The sequence below is a fragment of the Lemur catta genome, chromosome 11 (assembly GCF_020740605.2).
Source record: "Lemur catta isolate mLemCat1 chromosome 11, mLemCat1.pri, whole genome shotgun sequence".
NCBI lineage: Eukaryota > Metazoa > Chordata > Mammalia > Primates > Lemuridae > Lemur > Lemur catta.
Window position 1 is genome coordinate 36634439 of NC_059138.1, and position 27432 is coordinate 36661870.

The 27432-nt window shown below is 39.3% G+C and overlaps 1 protein-coding gene across 1 annotated transcript; it reads left to right on the plus strand.

Annotated features, from left to right (window-relative positions):
• Nucleotides 1–74: 74 nt before the first annotated feature.
• Nucleotides 75–26520, plus strand: SLC26A3 (solute carrier family 26 member 3). The gene is made up of 20 exons (XM_045565436.1): nucleotides 75–205; nucleotides 704–843; nucleotides 2584–2694; nucleotides 2946–3118; nucleotides 4411–4575; nucleotides 5789–5941; nucleotides 6626–6708; nucleotides 9832–9979; nucleotides 10091–10204; nucleotides 10310–10387; nucleotides 14082–14177; nucleotides 15214–15320; nucleotides 16404–16473; nucleotides 16565–16657; nucleotides 17906–18001; nucleotides 18323–18556; nucleotides 19997–20051; nucleotides 24121–24263; nucleotides 24395–24460; nucleotides 26497–26520. The coding sequence occupies exons 1-20, from the start codon at nucleotides 75–77 to the stop codon at nucleotides 26518–26520; spliced, it is 2280 nt and encodes a 759-aa protein (XP_045421392.1).
• Nucleotides 26521–27432: the final 912 nt, after the last annotated feature.

Sequence of the window (27432 nt, forward strand, 5' to 3'; positions counted from 1 at the left end):
GCTAAGGGCAAGAAGAAGGGTTCACCACATAGTTCCAAAGGTCTTCAACTTGCCACAGCCCCAGAGAAAGCAAAATGATCGAACCCATTGGGAATCAGTACATTGTGGCCAGGCCAGTGTATTCTTCAAATGCGTTTGGGGAAGAACATAAGAAGAAAGACAGATATCATAAGACATTTCTGGATCATCTCAAATTATGTTGTAGGTAAGATATATCTTAAAGTACTAGCATTAGGAATAAATGAAGCACTTTCTCCTAAATTTTCTAGCTTTCAAGCTCTCCTTTCTACGGAGTGTTTCATCTTTGGTTTCCAAAACTCCTACTCTCTGCCGGAGTTGGAAAGGTAGTGTCTAAAATGAACACCATCTCAGCTCTCAACACAGTCTTTCCAAATCAGACAGCCAACAGATGGGAACAGAGGCAAACTCTGCAGTGAAATATTGCACAGTTCAAGCTGAGGATGACAGATAGACTTTATTATGGCTTTATTATGGTTAAGTAAAGCAGGCATTTTTTTTTTTTATTCCTTTGGTGGTGACCAGGCAGCAGCTGATACAGGTAAAGAGGGGAATGATAGTGAAAATGAAATTACTAATTTAATCTTTACTATATTATCATCTTTACCAATTTCCCACCTACAGTTAAGTACTCAACTTAAAATTTGATATTAATTGACTGACCTGTGGTTGTCCATGTTTTTAGCTGTTCCACACAAAAGGCCAAGAGAATTGTCCTCTCTTTGTTCCCCGTTGTATCTTGGTTACCTGGGTATCGGCTAAAGGAATGGCTGCTCAGTGACATTGTTTCTGGTATCAGCACAGGGCTTGTGGCTGTACTACAAGGTAACTTTTTGTTTTGTTTTGTTTTGTTTTTTTATGTGAATCTTTTTTTTTATTTCAGCATATTATGGGGGTACAAAAGTTTAGGTTATGTATATTGCCTTTGCCCCCCCTTACAAGGTCACTATTTAAAGATATAGTTCATGTACCATAAAATTCACTCTTTTAATGTGTACGATTCAATGGTTTTTAGTATATCCACTAGGCTGTACCTCTATCACCACTATCTATTAATAATTCCAGAACATTTTCACCACCACCACTCCCCAGTAATCCCTTACCCATTAACAGCCACTTCATATCTGCCCCCTGTACCCACCCTTCTGGCAATGACTTTCTGCCCTATGGATTTGCCTATTCTGGATATTTAATATAGAAGGAATTGTACAATATGTGTAACGTGTCCAGTTTGTTTCACTTAGCATTATATTTTCAAGGTTGATGCATATGGTACTTCATTCCATTTTATGGACAAATAATATTCCATTGTATGGGTAGACCACATTTTGTTTATCCATTCATCAGTTGATGGACACTTGAGTTGTTTCTGCTTGGAGGCTATTATGAATAATGCTATCTTGAACATTTGTATACAAGTTTTTGTGTGAACATGTTTCAATTTTCTTGGATATATCCCTAGAAGTGTGATTGCTGGGTAATATGGTAACTCTATGTTTAATCATTTGTAGAACTGCTAAATTATTTTCTAAAGTAGCTGCACCATTTTACATTTCCACTAGGAATATAAGAGGGTTTGAATTTCTCTGCAACCTCAACACTTGTGATTGTCTGTCTTTTTTATTTTAGCTATCCTAGTGGGTGTCAAGTGGTATCTCATTGCGGTTTTGATTTGTGTTTCTCTAATGGCTAATGATGTTGAGCATTTTCTTTCTTTTTTTTTTTTTGAGACACAGTCTCGCTGTGTTGCCAGGGCTAGAGTGAGTGCCATGGTGTCAGCCTAGCTCACAGCAACCTCAAACTCTTGGGCTTAAGCGATCCTACTGCCTCAGCCTCCCGAGTAGCTGGGACTACAGGCATGCGCCACCATGCCCGGCTAATTTTTTCTATATATATTTTTAGTTGCCCAGATAATTTTTATTTCTATTTTTTTTAGTAGAGACGGGGTCTCGCTCAGGCTGGTCTCAAACTCCTGACCTCGAGCGATCCACCCACCTCGGCCTCCCAGAGGGCTAGGATTACAGGCGTGAGCCACCGCGCCCGGCCGAGCATTTTCTTTTCATGTGCTCTTTGGCCATTTGTATACCTTCGGAGAAGTGTCTATTGAAATCCTTTACCTATTTTTAAATTGGGTTATTTGTCTTTTTATTGTGGAGTTGCATGTGTTATTTTTATATTCTAAGTACTAGATCCTCATGAGATATACAATTTGCAAGTAATTTCTTCCATTCTGTGGGTTATCAGTTCACTTTCTTGATAGTATCTTTTGAAGTACACATTTTTTAATTGTGATGAAGTCCAATTTATCTGTGTTTTCTTCGATTGCTTATACTTTAGGTGTCATTTCTAAGAAACCATTGTCTAATCCAAAGTCACAAAGATTAGTACCTATTTTTTCTTTTCTAAGACTTTGTATGGTTTCGGTTCTTACAGTTCCATCTTTGATATATTTTGAGTTAAGAAAGTAACTTTTTTAAAAGTCCAATCTTAAATACCAGAACCTGATGAGAACTTCTATGATTCCTCTTATACAAAATAAGGACCCTGTTGCTTGTGTGTTTACAGGGTTAGCATTTGCTCTGCTGGTCAACATCTCTCCAATCTATGGGCTGTATGCGGCCTTTTTCCCAGGCATAGTCTACTTTTTCTTGGGCACTTCTAGACACATATCTGTGGGTAAGTCAGTAACTGGGCTGATTAATGCTCACATTGCTTTTTCTTTATGAATTTTATTAGCCATACATTGTATCAATTCCAAACTGCATAATCCAGGAGAAGAGTCATAGTCTCCTGTAAGAATTAGGACTGGGGTTTGGGAAGGAGGGCAGGGCCGTAGATGGCAGGCTTTTTATATGCCACACTGTGCTTGAAAGACAATATACTTTAGGGAGGCACATATTTACCACAATTCACCTGCTGTTCATTAGGTCCGTTTCCAATTCTGAGTACGATGTTGGGAGCAGTAGTTTCAAGCATGGCCACAGATGCCAGTACGAATACTACACAATCGTCAAATAGTTCAGCAATTGATAGTTCGTCATCGATGGATCAGAAGGTGATGGTGGCTGCAACAGTCACAGTAATTTCTGGAATCATCCAGGTGAGCACTTTCTCATGTAACCTATCACCCCAATCTGCTGGTACACATCTTTCTGTTTTTTCTCCCTCCTGCTCTTCCTCTCCATCTTCCCTTTGGTTTGTGGCCCTCCTTCAGTGGCCCACAGGAAATAATTTAAGAAGGGTCACGCATCACAACCAAATGGGGAGTGGTGGATCCACGTTGCAAATACGAGTGAATGTGAGTCTAGATAGAAGGAACAATGGAAATAGGGAGGCACAAGTGGTGAGGAATGAAATTATTATTGCTTAATTCAATAAAATGCCTGGGAATTGATAGAGTCAAGAAACATTGTATGCAAGTAATAGTGAGATTGGTGGTTTTGAATTTTTTTTCTAATTCCTCAGAGGCTATAATGTAGTTGGAAGGGACAGGGGCTTTGCACTTCAAGGTGTTCATATCAAAGATGTGAGGAAAGCTGAAGAAGATTATAGTGGAGCCTAAAGCCTCACTCCCAAGCCATACCCTGACACCATTGCTGAATGGACTTTTCAGGATGCTGCCTAAGCTTATGGTTAATGATATTATTGGTTAAGACCATTTCTTAAAGAAATAAAAGTCAATTTCTACAAGGATATAAGTGTATGTCTTATTGAAAATTTCATTAGTTCCTAATATATTTCTAAACCTAGTATAGAAATGGAACCCAGCTGGACTTTGTGTACCCACAGTTCTGGCTGCATTGTGGAGACTTAAGTGGAAAGACAGACGAAATATCCAAGAGAAGGAGAATCCATCCAATTCAGTTTTTTGCAAAACAATGATGCGTTGAGGAAGGAATTAACAACTCTATCCCCCAGCTAAAATGGAGCACTTCTGATGTCCATTGTGCAGTTAGGTACTTCTTAAGCAAGCTGAGTAATTTTTTGATGACATATGAATAAACACTTATACAGCAACTAGAAAGTATAACTTAAAATTACATCTGCAATTTCATGAGGGCTGATGCTAGATAAGATTTTGCTGTAAAAGGTATATGAGTGAGTCCTTCCTAAAAATATGGGTGGGGGGATAAGGAAGCATACTGGAGTTGGGAACGTACTAGACTTACGTCCTATTTGAACACGATGTAACAGTCAACTTGGGGGATGGGGTGGAAAGGAAGGAGAGGGAGGAACCCTGGGTGTATTCAGGAGGCAGAGACATCTGCTTCTCAAAGGCATGTACCTACAGGTTGAGCCTTTACATTTTGAATCATTTCAATGTTGATCCTTTAGTTTGCTGAGGTATACTCCTATCTGCACTAACAAAGGCTTTTGTTCTTCTTTTTCCAGTTGATCCTGGGGGTTCTGCGGATTGGATTTGTAGTGATATACTTATCTGAGTCCCTAATCAGTGGCTTCACCACTGCTGCTGCTGTTCATGTTTTGGTTTCCCAGCTCAAATTCATTCTTCAGCTGACAGTCCCATCACACACAGATCCATTTTCACTTTTCAAAGTAAGTATTTCTTTTGCTTAAAAAATATTGAAATGCATGAAACTCACTATTGTGTTTCTTGAAGAACTTTCCTTTAGTGCCTTTGCCATGGAACCTAACTACAGGTTGTGAAATTTATTCACATTAAGAAAAAGTAGCAAATAGGACAACACCAAAAATTGACCACATCTACCATACAGCTAACATTAACAATAAAAATTAAGTAACACTTTTCTTAGATTTGACTCAAGTATTTTCAAAAAGAAAAAGAAAGTCTACTATCAAAAGCTTTATTATTTTGTCCCAAATTTTAAAATTTTCTCAACATCTTATTTTGAGAGAAATTTGCTAATTGAGTTATAATGTTTTCCTATTTCTCAAAAAGTAGGTCTTGTTCTTTTAGAATTGCAGTTCTTGGGGCTTTGATGCATCCCTGTTTAGAAAGCAAAAGGAAATTGACTGATATGTGAGTTAGGGCAGTGTTTCTCCTCTCCTCCAGAAGATGCGAAGTAGAACAGATAGTGTTCTTAGTTCCATCAAGACCGTCCTTGGGAGTCTGAGACAGAACTTGCTCCAAATTGGAACCAATGCTCTCTCACTCCCCTCCAGAACTATTCCAGAAGTGGAGTGTTCTAGATGCAACTTGGGATCCAGCTTGGGCCTGCTTGACCTGTCCTGGGCCCATGGATATGGAACCCAACTGGCTTCAAGAAGTAAGACCATTTATAGTGCACAGTTTCCTAGTTAGCTAGCAAACAGTTTTCCAAAAGTGACATGGAGGGTCAGCTAAGAAATGTGAGGTGTCTAAGCCCCCCCAAAAGGCCAGGAATTAAGGTGATACATGCTAAGAAAAAATATTAAAGATTAGAAGTTATTCCCTGGACATAATAGTAGGAATGATTGTGAAACAAAAAACAATGGCCAAAGAGACCTAGAGGCAGAAAAGACCCATTGTATCCAACAAAACTTGACACTAGCCAGAGATTCACGGCAAAAATGCTGGAAGCCTCCTCAAACCAGTGTGTCACCTACACTACGCTAACTTTTCCTTCTCATATCTCCATGCTAGTCTCTACAATTTCACATTCTTGGTTAACATGAACAGAACAGCAAACCGCTATCACTCTATGTCAGTCCTTTTGCTTCAATGTTTATTACCTATTTGCAGATAAGCGTTGTAACCAAATCATACATTAATATAGGACTTTGGCTCTTTTTGTTTTTATAACTACAGACACTAGTGTCCATATTCACACAAATAGGGAATACTAATATTGCAGACCTTGTGACGGCCCTGATTGTCCTGTTGATCGTATCTGTGGCTAAAGAAATAAATCAGCGCTTCAAAGACAAACTTCCAGTGCCTATCCCAATTGAATTCATCGTGGTAAATGATCATTTTAAGAATTTCTTTTTTTTTTCTTTCTTTCTTTCTTTTCTTTTTTTTTTTTTTTTTTTTGAGACAGAGTCTTGCTCTGTCACCCAGGCTAGAGTGCCATGGCGTCAGCCTAGCTCACAGCAACCTCAAACTCCTGACCTCAAGTGATCCTCCCACCTCGGGGCTTCCCAGAGTTCTAAGATTACAGTCATGAGCCACCTCGCCCAGCCCATTTTATGATATTCTTTCATAGCTAGTCTAGTGTGTATATGTTGCACACACTTCACCACCTGTAGATCAGGAGGTTTTGGTGGGGCAGAGGCCACCTCTGCAGTTTCTAGGCATAATGTTTAGTATGATTTTCTATTCATTCAGAATTTAATAACTTCCTCTTGTGATTTTGGGTTTATTCTTTTCATGTAAGACAAGGAGGGTGCAGAGAGCAAGACCTTTAGCAAGATGTGGTGATAGATCTATTTGAAATACAGCTGTGATTCCTGACCCTGGTGGCATGTTAGAATTGCCTCAGAACTTTTTTAAAGGTAACAAAGCCTGGGCTGGAGATTTTTAGTTAACAGGTCCAAGGTTGGGTTTTGGCAATTGTTTGTTTGTTTTTTGTTTGTTTGTTTTCCCCAAAGCAAGACTCTAAGTCGCATCTCATATTTCTAACTTGGGCAATTTACAACTTTGCAGACTGTGATTGCAGCAGGTATATCCTATGGCTGTGACTTCCAAACCAAGTTTAATGTGGCTGTGGTTGGGGACATGCAAGGAGGGTAAGTGGGTCTCCTACAATGGCATTTCCAAGCACTAAGCAGAGAGTAAGCAGTAGCTACAGGAGACGTACAATCTGAAACGCATTAATCCTCGTCAGAACCCTCCCTGCACCCTGCACCCGTGAGGAAGGCTAGCTGCTCTCCTTCTAGGAAGGAGCTACAAAGAATGTCAAGGTCCACAGTTCTTAATATCAGAAAGTTTCTTGTAGAAGATCTCACAAACCAGACCAAACAGGGACTCAGAGCAGCAGGAACTCATATGAAAGTAAAAGTCAGCAAAGTAGTGAGAGTAGAAAACTAGGCAAAATAAACCACTTCTCCTCATTAAGGAGCACCAAGTGAAACCAGATTTCCTTGTCCATAAATTACTATAAACAATAAGTAGTGCTTTCTTTGAGGTTCCTGGAGCCAAGTTTCAAAAGTTCAAAAGAGACACCGAAGAAATACCAGCATGCCGCTTGAGCAATCCAGATAGGCACACTCTGTCCTTTATCATGATCAAATTCAAAACAAGGCCAGAGCAACTTTTACCTCTGCAAAAGGATGGGGAGTCCAGATTGTACAAGGAATTTTAAATGTATTTCATTTAGTAGATTGAGAGGGAAGATCCAATTTTTTGCTCTCTTTCCTTTAACCATAATATCAGTTTCTTCCAACTTACTTACCAAGGAAAGGTTGTTTTCCTGTTTTATTTTGTTTTTTTGTTTTTTTGTTTTTTTAAAGACCTCTCTCCCTCACCATGCTTAACAAGTATTTGAGAATTCCAGAAATCGGCATTTATATGTATTACTGACTTAAAAACAGCCAAACTCTTTTAAAGCCAAATATACATATATCTTTTTTTATTACCAGATCTTCGTGTGTTACCCTTAATGAATCTCAAAGTCACTTTTACTTTAAAAACTTTTAAAGTGGAAATAATAGTCTGAAACTGAAAGACTAGTTCTAGGGTTTCCCTCCGCCCTGTATCTTTCAAGTGATTATACTTTATTTAAATGTCTTGAGGGACAAAAACCAATATAGAAAAATAAATAAATGCAAAATCAAAGAGAATCTTGTCAGAAGGGTTTGTTTTGTTTTTGTTTTTGTTTTTAGAGACATAGTCTCACTCTGTCACCCAGGCTAGCATGGTGTGATTGTAGCTCACTGGAGCCTCGAACTCCTGGGCTCCAATGATCCTCCTGCCTCAGCCTCCCTCAGCTACTACATTTATGGTAGCTGGGACTATAAATGTTAGCCACCACACCCGGTTTCTCAGAAGGATTTTCAAAATAAAAGATAAATTTAAGGTCACTGAATTAAATCTTACAGACCTAGATAATAATCTTCTTTAGTAAATGTATTTTAAATGTCAATGGTTTAAGCACCACAAGGCATGTGGGGTAGAGGAGGGGGTAGCCCGAATTTATTAACCATTACACTCTAGTGAGAGGCAATATAACCTTCTTGTTCTAGAGGCATAGTGCCTGTGATTTGATTCTGACTCACTCCTTGAACTTGGACAAATTACTAAACTCTGTGGCTCAATGTCCTTGGCTGTAAAAATGGGGCTAAAAACAATAGCAATCACATAGGATTCTTGTAAGGGTTAAGTAAGTTAATAGTGTGACTTGCTTAAGTGTCTGGCTTACAATGGGTATTCAAACTACACCACTCTCATTACAATTTAACACCTAAATGAGGTACTAGGCATTTAATGTGCTTTTTATGCTTCCATTTTTTCTGGGTGATGATTGAGCGGGCTTTTTAAATTTCTGTTGATTGCAAATAGAATATAATTGGAAGGTAATGATTCTTAATTCTTGCTAATCTGTTGTCAATGAGTATGTCACCTTAGAAGTTATTTTGTGAAGTCTCACACGCTAAATGCAAATAACTTGGCTGAAGAGAAGTGTGCTCCTTGAAATGGGAAAGGAAACACAAAGGATATATTCAGATTCCACAGCTATAATGATAGCTAACAGGCACTTTGTACTTTACAGTGTATAAATAGTATTCACATGTATTATTATATTTGAGCCTATGACAAAACTATGAAGGAAAAGAACAAGTATTCTTATCCTTGCTTTACAAATGGGGAAACTAGTTCAGAGAAGAGGGTTAGTGGCAGAGCCAGGAAATGAACCCAAGTCTTTAGGTTGTAAATCTCCATCACGTCACTGTCTATGGTGTTTCAAAGCCAGAGCAAAAGAATAATAGGGTCCTGGTTATTAAAAAATAAAGCAACATTCTCAGCTAACTTTTGGATTTATAATGGCAACAGAGTGTGATATAATAGTACTTCTTCAAAATTAGAGCTGAAAATGTACTACCATAGATATTCCCAAACATGGAACAGCAATTCAGCAAAAGATGATTGGATCCAATTAACCCACTTGCACTAAGTTTTAGGTCAGAAACAGATGTTTATAGGAGCTGAGTATCTCAGTAAATTGATACTGAATTTCAGATACATGCACCCAGCAATTAGTAAATGTAATTTCACTGCTCTGAGTTCATGAGGTGTAAGTGAAGAAGTATCCCGTGTGAGTTGAAAATTTCTCCAACACTATATCACTTTAAAGTGAAACCCACTCTCCCTCGGGGCCACGGTTGGCTTAGCAGTTCTGTGGAGTGCAGGGCAGAGTCCAGGACCCATCTGTTTGCCAGGGGTTTTCCATGAAAGGTTATTGTTATCAATGGGGAGAAGACTTTTTTGCTTTCATTGTCTCAGAATTGTGTTTGCTCAAAGACCCTTCATCCACGGATAACTATTGGAGGCATTGTGAGTGATGCTTTGCAACCCATTGTAACAATGCAAGTGGAATCTAAGACATTTTGCATGAAGTTTATAGGAATATACATGCACATTATAATGTGGTTATACTGGCAAAATCACATCTAATTAATGACTATCATTGCATTGAATTTGCAATCTTTTATCAAATTTAGACAGTATTGCTTTTCAACAGCAAGATAGCAGATTGCAAAGTTTTCAGTGGGGCTAAATTCTTATAAATCATGCTTCAAAGTGAGGCACAGCTCAGCCTAGATTGCCTTCATTCATTGATTTGACCAACGATTTTAATATATGAGTTTCTAAGCAGGTTGGCAATATTCAGACTTGTTTCATTTCAATTTTAGATTTGAGCCCCCTATTACACCTGACATGACGATTTTCGCATCAACCATAGGAGATAGCTTCGGCATTGCACTCGTTGCCTTTGCAGTGGCATTTTCTGTTGCCAGCGTCTATTCCCTCAAACACGATTACCAGCTTGATGGCAGTCAGGCAAGTATGCAACCTACCCTGGGTCTAATTAGACAATTCTAAATAATATTTTGTACACGTAATATCAATGGTGCCATTTCTAAAAAAGGTTCCTCTTTGTTCTGCTGTCAGGAGTTAATAGCCTTGGGAATAGGTAACATACTTAGTGGAGCATTCAGAGGATTTGCGGGGAGTACCGCCCTCTCCAGATCCGCGGTTCAGGAGAGCACAGGAGGCAAAACCCAGGTATTTCAAGATCTCTGCTGCAAGGGCCGTCCTAGCACTGGTAACTGGGAAATCCAAGCCAGGGGAAAAGTGGAGTTTGTGATGAGAATTTTTTTATCTTTACAGATTGCTGGGCTTATCTCCATTGTCGTTGTGCTGATTGTCATTGTAGGCATTGGATTTCTTCTGGAGCCACTACAAAAGGTAACACGACTCTCTCCTTGGATAACATCTCTCCTTTGGGTGATAGATCAAGGATCTTAGTTCTTAAACTCTGAAAGCACAGACTAAACTAGGGAAAATGAGGGAACTACAAACTCTTAAATACTCTTCTTAGCCAGTACACTGTGGACCAAAAATGTTTCTTTTCCCCTGGCAGCATGTTATGAACATTAGGAAAGCAAATGCCAAACCGGCCTTATCTACTCTGCTCGTTGCATGGGTGTAGCCCCGAGTATAACTAATGTTGAACAGGAAGGCACCCTGGCACTGCAGCTTCGACAGGGATGGACTGAAGTGAAGATTTTCTGGCAGGTTGAGGTAATCAGGCCCCCTCTATCTAATTCAGAGAGTGGTGCTACCAGCCACAATAACCGTTCTTAGGAATACGCCCTACAGCTCCTAGAGCTTTGGTTTGCCTCCAAGACCAACGCTGTCAGATTGTAGGATGGGAGTGAACAGCCAGACACAAACCTCCCATCGTCTTCCTCATACTCCTCTGGCCATAATTTTAAGGGTTTGGTTTAATGCTTTGTAAACTGCTGCAGCACCCAAATTTAAAAAGCACTGGACCCTGGAAAATATAGGACCTCTAGGAAACAAGATGATGGTAAATACATTGTCCGTTGCAGTTTTAATATGGTTTTGAGTTGGTACTTGGAGCACTGGTGCTAGAGTTGTGTTGACCCACTTTTAATCCTGGCTCTGTCACTTATTATCTGTGTGGTTTTGGGCAAATTACTTAACCTCTCTGAACCTCAAGAGTGCCTTTTAAAAAAAAGGAAGGGGATCTGGACTCCTGAGGTATACAATAAAAAAAATAAATAAAATTTAAAAAATAAAAAAGGGAAGGAAATAGTACATACCCATACAGTGGCTGTGAAAATTAAATGAGATAATGATGTGAAGTACTTCGCCAGGGGCCTGGCATATGATAAGCACTTGATAAATGATAGGCATTGTTGTTAATATTATTATTATTGCCATTCTACAAACTGTTACACTTCTGACTACAAAGGACTTAGAGGTAAGATACAGCCCACCAGTGTCTATTGGCTGTTATCTAGGACTTTTCTCTCGGTTGGTAGCCAAAATGTGAATTTGACCCCAGGTTTCTGGACTGCCAGGGTGGTCATCCCAAAGATCCTCACATCGATCTTCAAGTAGGGCAGAGTACTGTTTGCCAAAAAGATGCTGAACTACCGATTTCAAAATGAATGGCAGGAAAGGAGTCAAGAAGTCACCACTAAAGAAACAGAAGCATGTGTATCTCAGTAAAAATAAACACACACACACACACACACACACACACACACACATACACTCACCCCTATAGAGAGGAGAATTCTGTCCTACCGTGCTGCTGCCGAAGCGTACGTATGGGCTCTGCCTCCCCACATCAATCTGAAGCCACTGCAGAAATAATTACCATTTAAAATCCTGCCTCTCTCCTGAATAAACCACACTCCAGTACATTGTCCAAGATGTTAATTCAAGCCCCTTCTATAAAGGATCATATGAGAAGTTCTTTTTAGGCCACTGTGTCAGGAATGTCTTTGTTTCATCTGAATAGCTACTTTGCTTCTTTTTATCACATGAAGGCAAAATAATACATAATAATAGCTAACCATAAATATTTGCTGAGTGCTAAGCAGCAGCAGAGTTCTAACTAAGCATTTTATAAGCATTTAATCCTTTATATTAAATGCAGGATGGATACCAAGTTCCTGGGAAAATTGCTCCCCTTTCCTTTCTATGGTTTCTCAATACTCTGTAATCTTTACTTTAAAAAGTACTCTATTTGCCAGGCGCGGTGGCTCACACCTGTAATCCCAGCACTCTGGGAAGCCGAGGTGGGCGGATCATTTGAGCTCAGGAGTTTGAGAGCAGCCTGAGCAAGAGCAAGATCCCGTCTCTACTAAAAATAGAAAGAAATTAGCTGGACAACTAAAAAATATATAGAAAAAATTAGCCTGGCATGGTGGCACATGCCTGTAGTCCCAGCTACTCAGGAGGCTGAGGCAGTAGAATCGCCTGAGCCCGGGAGTTTGAGGTTGCTGTGAGCTAGGCTGACGCCACGGCACTCACTCTAGCCCGGGCAACAGAGGGAGACTCTGTCTCAAAAAAATAAATAAATAAAAATAAAAAGTACTCTATTGTGTATGTAAATTATTTCAAATTGTTTTTCCATGGAGTGCTGATCAGGTAGGAAATAATGCCTAATAATTCCTATATGAAAAAAATATGAATATGTCTCTTCTGACAGGTGTCCCTTGATACATTTTATACTTACATAAAAGTCCTGCAAGAGGGGGAGCCTACTGTCTAGAATCCTCTGAGCCCTTCACTCAGCTACCACAATGGTGACATCTTATGTAGCTAGAGTACCAAATCAAGACCAGTACACTGACATTAGTACGGTATGGTTAAGTAGATGACAGACTCTATACAGTTTTCGCCATTTTTTAACCGTCATTCACTTGCGTGCCATTTCTTTTTTAAAGTCATTTAAGACCGTATTTCTTCTAAACAATGACTTCTGTTCTCATTGAGTAAAACTAACTGCTCTGATATAAAATTATAAAAGTTACTTATAAAAATTAAACATACCCAGATTAGTTCAACTATCTTCAAGATACGAAAATAAAAACCATATTTGGCTTTTCTTTGTACACTGTACTTTCATGGTATGAAAGTAGTCAGTATACAAATTCCATACTCATTTAGCATGGAACAGCTCAAACTGGGGAGTTTGGGGAGAAGGGCATGATCCTACCCATGTGTTAAAATCCAAAGAAGGAAGAGAGTACACTTAAGTATTCAGCATTTTTCACCATAACTACCATAATTCCCTCAAGACAAATGATCACATTCTGGCATGTGAAGAATGAGAAGCCGGAAATGGGGCTACGGGAGAGCTCAGTTTACAGCCCAGAGCGCTCAGTGACTCCACCATGGTGGAGGGTGTTGACATCAGGGCTGCTTAAAAGAGGCTGTGTTCTGAGTGGTTAGTACTGGCTTGGGAAATATTAATTCATTAGCTTATCCACTCATTCACTGACTTATTATTAAGCCCCTCCTATAAGCATTCGCCACAGTGGGTTCTGGGGATACAGCAGGTAACAAGACGGGTAAGGTTCATGCTGTCCCAGAGAGTCCGTCACGAGTCGTTGTCAACCTTTGTATCTTTAGCTTCCTCTTACAAAATGGCATGATTGCTAGTAATCATCAAAGGTGTGAGTTCTCATTCCAGGACCTCAAGCTCCCCAAGCTATTTTTTTATAAAGAGCAATCCCCGTCTCCGCGACTCCAATAAACAGACACACATTAGACTATCTCTGCTTGGGAAGAATTTGTTACAGTGATTTTCTGTCGTAGATCTTAAGATCTGCCTTTCTTTGTCCCAAGATGCAGGCTAAGTGCGATCAGATCATCCATGGCATAATCACAAAGAGCAGTCCAGCCCTTGTCACTTTGGCGGGGACAAAGTCATGCATGAGGACAGGTCGGAGGCCCAGTTCTGGAGTGCCTAGGATGGCATCACACACCGGAAGAGGGTGTGTCCCCTGATATGCTTTGAGGCCCCTTAAAGCACCTACTTATCTACAGCCTTCACCTTTGCTTCTATATGGTTTATTTGATTAACTTAAAGTACATCTGGTGTTTATGTTTTTCACAGTCTGTCCTGGCAGCTTTAGCACTCGGAAACTTAAAGGGAATGCTGATGCAGTTTGCTGAAATAGGCAGATTGTGGAAAAAGGATAAATATGATTGTGTAAGTAGACAAAATGGTATTTGAAAGAGGGATAAATCACAATGGCATTTTAATACCGATGTGAAATGCATATTTATATTATAAACTAAGTGAAATTTTGTTTCTATATATCTGTTCAAAATAACCTTAGTTTATTTGCTATCTTTAAATTGCATACTTTAATGATCATTCTCTGGGATTTTAATTTTAAAAGATGGGCTATTGCAAGTAGGAAGTGCTCCATGAAACACTAGTGTAGAACTTCCTTAGCTCTGTTCTAAAAGTTCATGCAGCTGTCCCGAATGCTGCAGAAACTCTCTGAATTTTAGGGTATGCATGGTTTCTGTTCTTCATTACATAATGGATTAGTTTTTAGAGAATCTGTGAAGAATTTAAATTCTGAACATTTCTTTTGGAAATACTCTTTTTTGGGGGGAAAGGCTCCCCTTGTTCTCAACCTGCCTTGCTGTAAGAAGCACAGTTCACAATTTTATCAGGGTCAAAGTCTGTGGTGTGAAAATGCTTGTTAACATACTCTATGGTACGGTAAGAGCATAAACCAGTAAACTACACTTGGTTCACTTTTGTTCCTGATAGATAATTGTGGGGGATTTTAATACCCTTTTGGCATGCTAAAATTTGTATAGAGATAGTAGCCATTAATTAAATCAATAGACCAAGAATAAGAGATCAGTATGGGCTCTCCCAGTTCATTTGTTGCTTTTAATGAACAGCAGTTGGTTCTGAAATTTTTCCTGGGGCAGATAGACTCAATCCTACTTCCTCGACTGGTTCAGGGACAGGATTAGAAATGGATACAGTCTCTTTGGATTTTTTCATATTTGCTCACATTTTTGTGGCCCAGAACATGAGCCAGCAGAAATGACTTCTTTGGGACAAGTGTCTTATCCTGTGCTCTTTGCTCCCTGGCCCAAGATGACAACTTTCTACCTCTGATTTTGGCTCTAGAAGTTCATGCTTTCTCATATCTCTGAACCTAAGACATTGTACTTTAATCAAAGTAAATTGTAGTATATGTGTTGCTTTCTTTTCACAGCTAATTTGGATCGTGACCTTCATCTTTGCCATTGTCCTAGGACTCGGGTTAGGTCTGGCAGCTAGCGTGGCATTTCAGCTGCTAACCATCGTGTTCAGGACCCAATTGTGAGTGTTTGTCATGCATCATGGTGGGCTTTGACCTCCCCAAATTAGAAGAGAAAAAAAAATCATCACTGGTTAAGAAAAGATAGGCCTGCATATCTACCAGGATTGGCCTGTACATCCTTCCTTAGGTTGTTCCACCAGGGCCTGAAGAATGGCCCAGTTTTATGGTCTGCTCCATGCTTTGATGCCAATTCAAAGAAATCATATAAATCTTTAAGTCTGTTTGCCCAGCTGTAAACCAAAAGTAATTCTGTTCTTAGCAGGTTTAATGTCTTTGCCTTAGACTTGTTAAACATGGGAATCTGTTAGTGGAGGGCTTGCCCTTTTCATAGCTTATTAGATTGTACTCCCACCTTAAAAGCGTGGAGCTGGATCAGTGAACATCTTAAAGTCCCCTCTCCCCCTAAAATTCCACAAAAGTCATTTGGAATTCTTGATTCTTAAGAGTCACACGGTCTGAGCATCATTTTGATTTTTAAATCTCTGCCACATAATATCACCACCATGTGGCCACTCAGCCTATTTGGGATTACACGGTGTGACAGAGAAATAAAGCTCCTTGGGAACTAAGACGTTCGGGAGCAGGAGTTGTTGTCGTAGTTAAAGTTAATCCCAGAGTGATGGAATACCTCGGCATTGAAATGCTCCTTCCCTCTTTCATTCATTTATATTTTCACTCGATTCTTTACTGAGGACCCATCAAACATAGAGACAAACTGAATGGTCACAGGCAAGTCATATTGCTTCTCCATGTCCTCATCCATACAACTGGGTGGTCCTATCCGCCTTACCTCACCAAAGAACCGTGACATTCAGAATCAAAATGGCAAAAGCATATGGAAGTGCGTTGTAAACTGCAACGTAGCAACTGGCAGGCACTGTTTTGGCAGCTTTGGGAGGACACAGTGATAAGTAAAACAAGGTGTTTGCCTTCCAGGGTTTCTGATGGCATGATGCTTCCCCAGCCTTTTAAATTTTGAAAAGTGAGCCTGCTTTCGTATGCTAGGAAAAAAATCAGTGTTAGCCTTATTGGGCTAATAAACATGCAGAGTGATTTACTTGGTGTTGTTTTTTTCCCTACAGTCCAAAATGCACCACACTGGCTAACGTTGGAAGGAGCAACATCTATAAGAATAGAAAAGATTATTTTGATGTAAGGGAAATTCATTTTTTTCTTTGACTTGCTAAATGATATTACTATCAACCTAATTGGCACTATCTGATGTTATTTCTCTGCCTTACAGATGTATGAGCCAGAAGGAGTGAAAATTTTCAGATGTCCATCTCCTATCTACTTTGCAAACATTCGTTTCTTTAGGCAGAAACTTCTAGATGCTGTAAGGTTTGGGGTTATTTAACTTTTAAAAAAAATTCTACTGAATATCTGGGGATGAAGTGTTTCTTCTTTAACAAGAAGGTCATTGACTTTACGTATGTGTTGAATCTGGGTTGTGTTAGTGTTTTTGTTCCCCATGTCCCAGAGGAGGTGAAACTACCTTACAGGGGGTCTCTTAGTATGTCGGGAAAATAAGCCTCTTTGAATGGATTCCAATATAGAATCCTTTTATCAAACCTGCTATACAGTAAAAAGACTTACCATAAGGCTTTGGGCTACTGATTTTTAATAGATCTCATCCTACAGACTTTCTTTGGGCATCAACTTCAGAAACAAGGGAGCATTTACTATTTAACTGCATCATTAAAGAGATTCATGATAGCAGGTATAAATGAATATTTAACACTAAATAACAGTAAATACTGAGGGGCCCTGGAAAATTAGAGAGAAGATGACAAGGAAACAGTCTTTAAGGTTAAGAAAAAAAAAGATCAGTATTCACTCTTGAAATATGCCTTTTGATCTACTCTATACCTTGCATAGAGCTCCTGCCTTTAGCCCTAACTGTTATTATTAGTTTGATATGCATCAGGTATTTTTCTATACAACTGTTTTTTTTACAAAAATTGGATTATATTGTGTACATGGCTTTCCATACTCCCCTTTTCACTTAATCTAGTATCTTTCCATCTAACTACCTTTTTTTGTCAAACATTTTTTATTACATAACTTGATCCTCCTTTCTTATTACTGAGGAGCTAAATACTGCAACAATATGAACACATTTGTGTTGGAAAGAGGAACATAAAGGTTAGCCCCAAATATAGTACTAAAATTATAAAATAAAATTATGTAATAATAAATATTATAAAATCATATAAATTTTAATAAAATAAAAATTACATAGAAGCAGAATACCATGTAGGTGCCACCCACACTCAGTAGAAAATCCCCTGAGTTATATAGGCTCAAAACACAAACAGATTTAAATAGGGTTTATATCCATTCACGGATAAATGCTAGACTGTACACAGGTTTTTGAATGTTGGTAACAGCATACAGACTGGGCAGACCATGGGTATGACACAATATTGTTGCTGATTTTGTTTAAACCACTTTTAAATTTTATCACGAATATCTTTATTTTCTGTCCCAATCCCTCAACTCATCCCAGTGAACGTTATTAGAATTATGCTATACAACTAGCAGGATATTCAGTACCCTTGTAACACAGCAATGGGTTTCTCAGGTTGGCTTTAGTCCACTCCGCGTTCTACGCAAGCGCAACAAAGCTGTGAAGAAAATCCGAAAACTGCAGAAGCAAGGCCTGCTGCAAGTGACACCAGTAAGTTTCTTCACTACATTTCTGCGCAGTGCAGCTAAAAGCTTAGGAAAGTATAATTCAAGGTGTCAGTTCCATTCTTTTAAATAAAATGCCGGACAAACAAGGTATTTCCTGTGTCAATTAATGGCATATTTTAAAATGGCATCTGTGAGGGTCTCCCTAAAACCTTAATTCTCCTGGGGAAAGTAGCAAAGACAAATGTCTACAATCCCTCTGTTTGACCCAACTTTGAATCTGTGCTTCAGAAACTCACTGGTTGTCTGTGACATGCACAATGTACTTCTTGCTCGGAGTTACCGTGCTTGTCATCCTCTCCTACAGAAAGGAGTTATCTGCACCATCGACACCATAAAGGATTCCGATGAAGAGCTGGACAACAATCATATAGAAGAACTGGACCAGCCCATCAACACCACAGACCTGCCCTTCCAGATCGACTGGAATGGCGATCTTCCCATCAACATCAACGTCCCCAGAATCAGCCTCCACAGCCTCATTCTCGATTTTTCAGCAGTGTCCTTTCTGGATGTTTCTTCAATGAGGGGTCTCAAAAAGGTAATTTCTTTTTTCTTAATGGAAACAACCATGACCAAAAGGTAAAAATTGTATTTGTGGAAGGATGCTCCTTTAGATAAGACAGACTTAATTAGAAGTCAATTATTAATATAATCTTAGAGTACATTAAGATTAAGACTGAGTAGACAACTGCACTTAGTCTCCTGTCAAATTTCAGTTGTATGGTGTTTTCAAGTCCTCATGGGCGTTGTATCTAAATTGCCCTAAAATCAGAAAAGATCTAGAAAGGTCCTGGGAAAAAAATGGAATGGTGGATCCTTTTGTTTTTATCCTCATCCATTATAAGCTGATGAAATTTCACTCAGCTATTAAAAATATGTCTCAACAACAAAAAACCCAAGTAGACATAGGAAAGAATAAATGTCACATGTGATTTAAAAACAGGACTGAAACAGATTGCCGACTATTTTCTTTCCATAGTTTTGTCAGCATTTCTAAAATAAATTAGTTTCTAACATACATAAAGAAAGTTTAAGAAATTCTACATCTATCTCTTTTTCTTGGTATTTTACAAAAATCTCCCTAAATGAGAGCTGCCCTAAGATAAGACCTATTCAGTACAGGTGAACTGATACAAAATTAGAAAACAGAATCAATTTAGTTTCCTTCAAACTTATCTTTAAAAAATTTTTTTAACATCACGTAACTCTCAAGTTTGCTTGCTTTTTCTTTTCTTTCTTGGTCTTTATTTTTGTTTATTTTAGCTTAGGAGAAACACATACACACACACACACATTTAATTTTTGATCCTAGCAGTATAGCACAAAGGACAGGGACTCTGACTTGGGTTTCTTTAAAGCCCTAATTCTTAGTTCAGTGCCCAGTAGAGGTTCTAAAAGTATTCATTGATAATGGTGATGATATTAATGACCACCTAACTTGATCAACAGTATTAGCTATTTTTCTTACCTTATATGATCTTACTCATATGGCTACTGGCATTTGTTCTTAGCCTAGAGACCGGGAAAACAGATAAAGAGTCCAGTCACTGTAGACAGGAATAATTAACAACTTATGGGCCATAGGGGTTTTTTGTTTGTTTGTTTGTTTTGTTGTTGTTGTTTTACTTTTTGTAGGTAGAAAGCTCTAGTTGAGATCACTCATAGAAGATACTGTTTTAAAATTAAATCATAATTATTCTTGTGAGTTTGAGTCAGTACATTTTCCCATAATAATTCCTTCAAGAATGATCATTTTTAGCTTCTTACTGAGGAGGATGGCTCTTTTATTTGGGTATATTTCTTTCTGTCACAGAGCCTTGCTTTTAACTTTGGTATCTCTTTATACTGTTATCTCTTTTTGAAATGTAAAAGGTTCTAAAAGCAATATATCACCTGTCAGATATAGTTATGATAGTTTCCTTTACGTTTCTGACAAGTGAAAATGTTCCCTAAGGAAGATGTACTTTCTTTTTGACAGATATTACAAGAATTTATCAGGATCAACGTAGACGTGTATATTGTTGGAACTGATGGTAAGTTATTTTATTTTTACTTTATGTTCTGACAGTCACTTAAGGCTCACTGCCAACTCTCAATCTAGACAGCCTCTCCAAACAACAGGGATTTAATGTGATCATCAAGAAGGGAGCCTAATTTGCAGCCAGGCCAACAGAAACCTTTATGGACTCAGTGGTTCATGCCTGTAATCCTAGCACTGTGGGAGGCCGAGGCAGGAGGACCACTTGAACTCAGGAGTTCAAGACCGGCCTAAGCAAGACTGAGACTCCATCTCTATACTAAAAATAGAAAAATTAGCCAGGCATAGCAGCGCAAGCCTGTAGTTCCAGCTACTCAGGAGGCTGAGACAGGAGGATCGCTTGAGCCCAAGAGTTTGAGGTTGCTGTGAGCTATGATGATGCCAGCGCACTCTAGCCAGAGTGACAGAGCAAGACTTTGTCAAAAAAAAAAGGAAGGAAGGAAGAAAGGAAGGAAGGAAGGAAGGATGGAAGGAAGGAAGGAAGGAAGGAAGGAAGGAAGGAAGGAAGGAAGGAAGGAAGGAAGGAAGGAAGACTTATGGATCTTTATATTTTAGTTGTGTTGATATGCAATTAAATGAATTTTACAGTTTGAATCCTAATTTAGTAGTCAGCAAAGGAGTGAATATGTTAACCATTTTTCACTCTAAACTTCCTGAAAAAGTAGCCTTGTATCTGTCTCTCTCCTTCTCCTCCCTTGCACTTCTCAGCCCATAACTTATTTTCTGCTTCACCTTGCTAATGAGATGCAGCCCTTGCAGAGGTTATCAGTGATATTCAGATTGTCAAAATTTTTTGTAGTGAGGAGGCCCAGAGTCTCTCTCTGTCACCCAGACTGGAATGCAGTGGCAGAACCATAACTCATAGCAACCTCCAACTCCCAGGCTCAAGCAATCCTCCCGCTTCTGCCTCCCTCCCCAGTAGCTGGAATTACAGGTACATGCCACCACACCTGGCTAATTTTTTCATCTTTTGTAGAAAGGGAGTCTCACTCTTGCTCCGGCTGTTCTCGAACTCCTAGCCTCAAGCAGTTCTCCCATCTCAGTCTCCTAGAGTGCTAGGATTATAGGCATGAGCCAGCGCCTGGCCAGATTGTCAAGATTAACTGCCTCCATGTCGGCCTCCTTTGGCTGGAGAGACTTTGGCATTTGCTCCTTTCTTTGGCATTTGTCTTCGAAACTCGGTCCCTCCCTGACTTCTGCAGGACCATTCTTCTGCTGCACCTCCTACCTCTCAGAGAGCTCCTCAATTTCTGACATTGGCTCTTCTCCCATGCCTTGGACCAGTCAGTCTTCCCCAAGCTTCAACCGTAAACTCCATCCAGTAGTTCTAATTCCATGGACTCTTTCTAGTCAATCTCCTCCATGCTTATGACTTCAAGTGTATCTACATGTTAATGAATCCCCAAACTATACCTCCAGCCCAGACCTTTCTTCTGGGCTGCAGACCCACGTACTCAACTGTCTGGATGGCCCCCAGGCATCTCAGAGACATATAATTAAAACGAAACATATGACCCTCCCTCCCAAAACCACTCCTTCTCTTTTCCTATCTCAGTCACTGCATCACTACTCACCCTGTTGTCCAAAGTACAAACTCCGAAGCCATCTTTAATTTCTCATTCTCTCCTTCCCTCTACCTTCAGTGGGCCACCAGGTCCTATAAATATTTCCTCTTAAATAAGTCTCTTCCTCTCCATGTCCACCCAGGCCCTCTGGAAGGACTTTCTAATTAGCATCGTTATTGATCCCTATAATATTCTCTCATCCCATTTGCTGACTAGAAATTTCCTTCCAGAATTTTTCCTACAATAACTGAAGACTTCCTTGCTTCCCCAGGCAGAGCACTGGGTCTTCACACTGTTTGCATCTACAGAATACACATAAATCACATCATTCTGCACTTCTGTGTTTGTCTTGTAATAAGCAGGTGTTAGTCTTGTTTACCTGCTTATTGCTTGTCTCTTGCCTAGTTCCTAGGATGTGACAGACATTCAATAAAGACTTACTGAGCACCTACTTACTATTTATCAGGCACTGTTCTGGGTGCTGGCGATCTAGCAGTGAATCTGACAAAGCCCCTGCCCTCATGAAGCTTATAGTCTCATAGGAAAGCCACATAATAAGCAAATAAAAACATATTTCAGGTAGTGCTAAGTGCTGTGAAGAAAAAAGCAGGGTTACAAAAGAGAGTAATGGAGATGGTGCTGTTGGAGGCTGGCGATTGAGGATGTCTATAGAGTGACATTTGCACAGAGACTGGAATGCAGTGAGGGCATCAACCCTGACAGTATCTTAGGGGGAAGCATTTTAAGGAGGAGGGATAACTGGTACACAGGTCCTCAGGAGGGCAAGAAATTGGCATCTTTAATCTCTCCCTCTCTACTGGCTCCTATCCCTAAAGTCTCCAGTTATCTTCCAGTTCAAGACTTCCTTATAAGTAAAAATATTCTCTTGATCCAAATAACCTTGCAGTCTACTAAACAATTTTACTCCTTCTCCATCATGGGCAAGCGTCTATTCCTGCTGTCTCTGCTGCCCGGCATCCTTCTCGATCTTTAAGAAACATCATTACCTTCCTTCCCATTGCATGCCACCCACCTCCCTCCCAGGTTCTGGTGACAATGCCCTCCTCTCTCCCTCTCGCTCAGTCACTGGGAGATCCTGTCTATGTTGCAAGCTTGCCTGTGAACAAACTCTCCCACCTCTGTGCTTTAGTACCTTCTCTGTCTCCACCATTCTCCAAATCCTAGGCACTTTTAAATGTATCTTAAAGGTATCTATTCAGTTCAGTTTTCCTAGATACCCACCAAGAGGAAACAGTCTTTACCTGCTTTCCCAGAATATCCACAGTCCATGATCTGTATCTCTCTTATTCATTCAACACAAGAAGGAAGGACCTACTATGTGTTGGGAATTACATTAAAACTAAGAAAATAATAAAGGAAAAAACTAGATTGTTCCTTGCCCTCTTATTATACAACACTTTTACTTTCAGTACTATAGTTATACATAAATGTTGTATCTTCCTTGAGGGCAAGATTCAAGTCTTATTTATCTTTTAATTCCTCTTATTACCCAGCCAGAATTTTACACATCGTAGACATCAGGTAAGATTTGGTTGAGTGATTTATGCAAACTAATGCTGATTAGTACCTACAAAAATGAGATTTCTGAAGTGATTTGAGAGATAATGTAGGTGCTAAAGAAGATGTTTTCTGATAAAACCCAGTAACTTTGGGAAAATGGGCTACAGTTAAGTCACTGGTAAATAATAGGTCCGGCAGTCAAGAACCACAGAGTATCACTGGTCTGTAAGTATATGTTCTATTTTGGCAGAATACCAAATTTTAATAACAAACCACACTCGATGCTCCAAATCATTAAGTAGAGGCCAGGCACAGTGGCTCACGCCTGTAATCCTAGCACTCTGAGAGGCCGGGGTGGGTGGATCGTTTGAGCTTAGGAGTTTGAGACCAGCCTGAGCAAGAGTGAGACCCGTCTCTACTAAAAAAAAAAATAGAAATTATCTGGACAACTAAAAATATATACAGAAAAAATTAGCCAGGCATGGTGGCGCATGCCTGTAGTCCCAGCTACTCGGGAGGCTGAGGCAGCAGGATCACTTGAGCCCAGGAGTTTGAGGTTGCTGTGAGCTAGGCTGACGCCATGGCACTCTAGCCTGGGCAACAGAGTGAGACTCTGTCTCAAAAAAAAAAAAAACAAAACAACAAATCATTAAGTTGGGAGATTAAATCACTAGGCTCCTCCCCAAATGAAAGTGGATTAATTTTCTTCTAGAAACTACTTAAGTTTTTCCTATTTGAACCTTTTCCTTCTTCCTTTTCACATTAGGGTATTCAATACATTTTTTATTAGAAAGGCAGCCAGTCATTAGTTCAGAAGACAATGCACTAACGATACACCAGTATTGTACCATTACAATCCACCAATCATCAATGAAAAGCATATTTGCAAATGGAAGTTCCAATTACCTGCCTCAAGGGGAAATCTGTGGCCAAACAATTACTTCTTCTTAAGGGTGATCGTTTCGTTTCCCTCTTCAGATGATTTCACTGAGAAGCTTACTCGCTGTAAATTTTTTGACGATGAAGTCCAGAGCTCAATGGTTTTCTTAACAATCCATGATGCTGTTTTGCATATTTTGATGAAGAAAGATTACAGTACCTCAAAGTTTAATGCCATTCAGGTACCAGCTCTTTGATGACTTTCACATTTGTATAACCGATTATTTATACTTCCTAAATTTCTCTTTATTTTTCAACACCTAAGAAAAAACAAATTGGTCTCTAATCCATCGTTCCATTCTCTTTTTCTCAGGAAAAAGAAATGAAACCTGATTTTACCATAAATACAAATGGAAGATTACGTAAACGGGACTTTCAGGTAAGATTCTTCAGCAGGGTTATCTTCACCTGGACATCACAGCAAACGAGTGGAGGAGTAGGGAGGCCCCTCCCAGCACGCTGCAGAGCGTCCCTCGCCCCTGCAGGCCTCTGGGCCCCACCCCCAGAAAACCAGCCTCACCTGGGATTTTGAGGAAAGTAAACTCAGACCACAACAAAAAAAGATGAAAAATAGTGATAGTAGATTTCTATTAATGCAACAGTGAGCATAACTGTTTATTTTTTCAAAGTACTTACAACAGTGCTCTTATTCTGGCCTTGTAATAATCAATGAGGCAGGGAAGGTATTGATATATTTCCATTTACAGACGAATTAGTGGTAGAGGTGAGAGGCTAACATGCATCTCCTGCGGTGCCCGGGAAGTCCCTAGCACAGTGAAAGCACAGCAATGAAAATGAAGTTTCTTTCCTTCCTTACTAGAATGAGTTACCAATTTATCATTTAACTAGTTTCGTTTCAGTCTAGAACACTCATTTCTAGAACATTCAACCCTTTAAGGCAATGTCTCTAGTTTGGGAAAAGCAGAATCACAAATCAAAATGGGTTTCTGCTATAGGCCACTTATGTAGTAGGTGCATTACATTCATTATTTCAATTCTTGTAACAATATACAAAAAAGATATCTTCAGTTTACAAATGAGGAAATTGGGAAAGAGGCTCAGAAAACTTAAGTCATTTGCTGGAGGTCACACGCCAAGTGAGCCCAACAGGATTTGAACAGAGTAAGATCTGCCTGATGACAAGACCTGTCTTCTGTTCAGTATAGTATACCCCCTCTATCTTTTGGTGAAAGATTAAGGGATTGAGGGACAAGAGAAAGAATCTAATGATTGTCTTCAAGTATGGGAGGTGGCTGGTGGGATTTCTCCTAGTTGAAGAAAGGTCTAAGAACAGGAGAAAAGGAATTTAGATTAGAAATGAAAAACCACCTGTAACCCTAGCACCCTGGGAGGTTGAGGCAGGAGAATCGCTTGAGGCCAGGAGTTCGAGTCTGGCTCTGAGCAAGAAAGAGCAAGACCCTGTCTCTAAAAAAAAAAAAGTAGAAAAAATTAGCTAGGCATGGTGGTATGCACCTGTAGTCCCAGATACTCAAGAGGCTAAGGCAGGAGAATGGCTTGAGCCCAGGAGTTTAAGGTTGCAGTGAGCCATGATGATGTCACTGCACTCTAGTCAGGGTGAGAAAGTGAGACCTCGTCTCGGAAAAAAAAAAAAAAAAGAAAGAAAGAAAGAAAAATGTATAGCATAAGATAAACTTGGAATATTATTAAGAGTGATACCAAGTAGAAAAGGTCATTCCAAAAAGTTGGATAGACTTGAAGTGAGAAGAAAGCCTTGAGCACCATGATCCTGTTTCCCAGGACTGAATTCCAAAGAAATCCAAATCTGGCACCTTGCCCAAGTACCTTATAAACAAAGCCCCATAACAGCAACCCTCTCCACAGTGGTTGGATTCAGAATTATCACTAAGTATTATTAAAGGATAAAGCACAGCAACAGCATGGTGTCTTATGAACAGCATGAACAAACTTAATGTCTGATCCAAGCTTTAGAACCGATTATCTGACAGAATGTAGTCAGTATAATGCTGTACCTTCGCTTCCCCATATGAAATAAAAAGAAACACTTAACACCAGCTCCTTGCCTTGCTTAACGGACAAAAAATCAGCAGTTGTGGATAGGCCACCGGTGGTGATTGGGGTAAAAGCTGAATGTGCCAGGCCAGCACACATAGCCCTTTGGAACAAATGTGAAGTAATATATCACTACAACACATTGTACTATTATATTATTTTGATTAAGTGAACTTAAGCCTTTGAAAGACACACTATTACAACATGGTATCACGTGGATCTATCACTGTTAACCAAGTAGCAATGGAAGGTATTTGATCATTAAAATTCAAAACAAAAAAATGTGTTGATGACTCTGGTAAATTCTAGCTCCCAAGATATGGTTATTGAAAGCAACAGAACTTAACAAATCTTGTAAAACAAGAACTTTCTGTCTTCTTCCAGGTACCAATTGAAACGAGATTCTAATCAAAATATAATTCAGAGGGATCCTCATCTATCACATAAAGAACAACTTTATACTCAAAAAGTTATCGATAAGTTCATACATTGTATGAAGAATATTTTTGACAGAATTATGTTTCAAACTTTGGAACGAGATTGTTCTAGCATTGTATATTTTTCATATCTAGTTTGAAATTATGTAAATATTCTTAATTTTATATCTTATAGATTTATCAAAGGAAGAAAATTATTTTGTTTATATGTATATGCAGCACTGACAGATTTCCATCCAGGGCACTGCCTTCGTGCATGTTTTACACTGTACTGACACCACTGTTTTGAACCTCTTAATTTATACAGGTCATACTAATACATCTCGTTTTTTTAAAATTCAGTTGTACAGTGGATGTGTCTTGTTTTGTTAAATTTCTTGTTAGCTTTCTGAAACATACTTGCTGTGGGTCCCCCTCCTTTATAGTGGTCTGGCTGGAAACCTGCGACATGAGAATCTTGTAATAAAACCCCCGTAACAGGGCTTCTTTGCCCAGATTTTACGATTACCAATCAAGCTTTTTAAAGCATCCAACCTCCTATCCAGATTTAAACACAATCCTTCTTATGTAATACCTGTAACTATACAGATTTAGTATGAAAACTGCATAAGCTAATGGGAGCTATACAACAAGGCAAAGAAGGTGAAAAGTAAAGAGAAACCATGATGGGTAGCCAATTCTTCCTGGTCTCACTGGGAGGAAAGAACACAGATGGTTGTTTATTCACTGCTGGTCCTTGTAACTCACAGAGCAGAATAACAGGGCTCTAGGGTTCAATTTAGCTGGAGAATGAGATTCAGCGCCCTGATTTTTTTTTTCACTAACATTGTTCTTGGTGAAAATTGTATTTATTTGTGTAATGGAAATTAAACATCAGCACCAA

Excerpts from the sequence above, each read along its gene's own strand:
- SLC26A3 (XM_045565436.1), top strand. The coding sequence starts at position 75 with ATGATCGAACCCATTGGGAATCAGTACATTGTGGCCAGGCCAGTGTAT. Across the intron at positions 4,576-5,788 it reads ATCCATTTTCACTTTTCAAA|ACACTAGTGTCCATATTCAC; the intron begins GTAAGTATTTCT and ends TTATAACTACAG. Across the intron at positions 15,321-16,403 it reads ATCGTGTTCAGGACCCAATT|TCCAAAATGCACCACACTGG; the intron begins GTGAGTGTTTGT and ends TTTTCCCTACAG.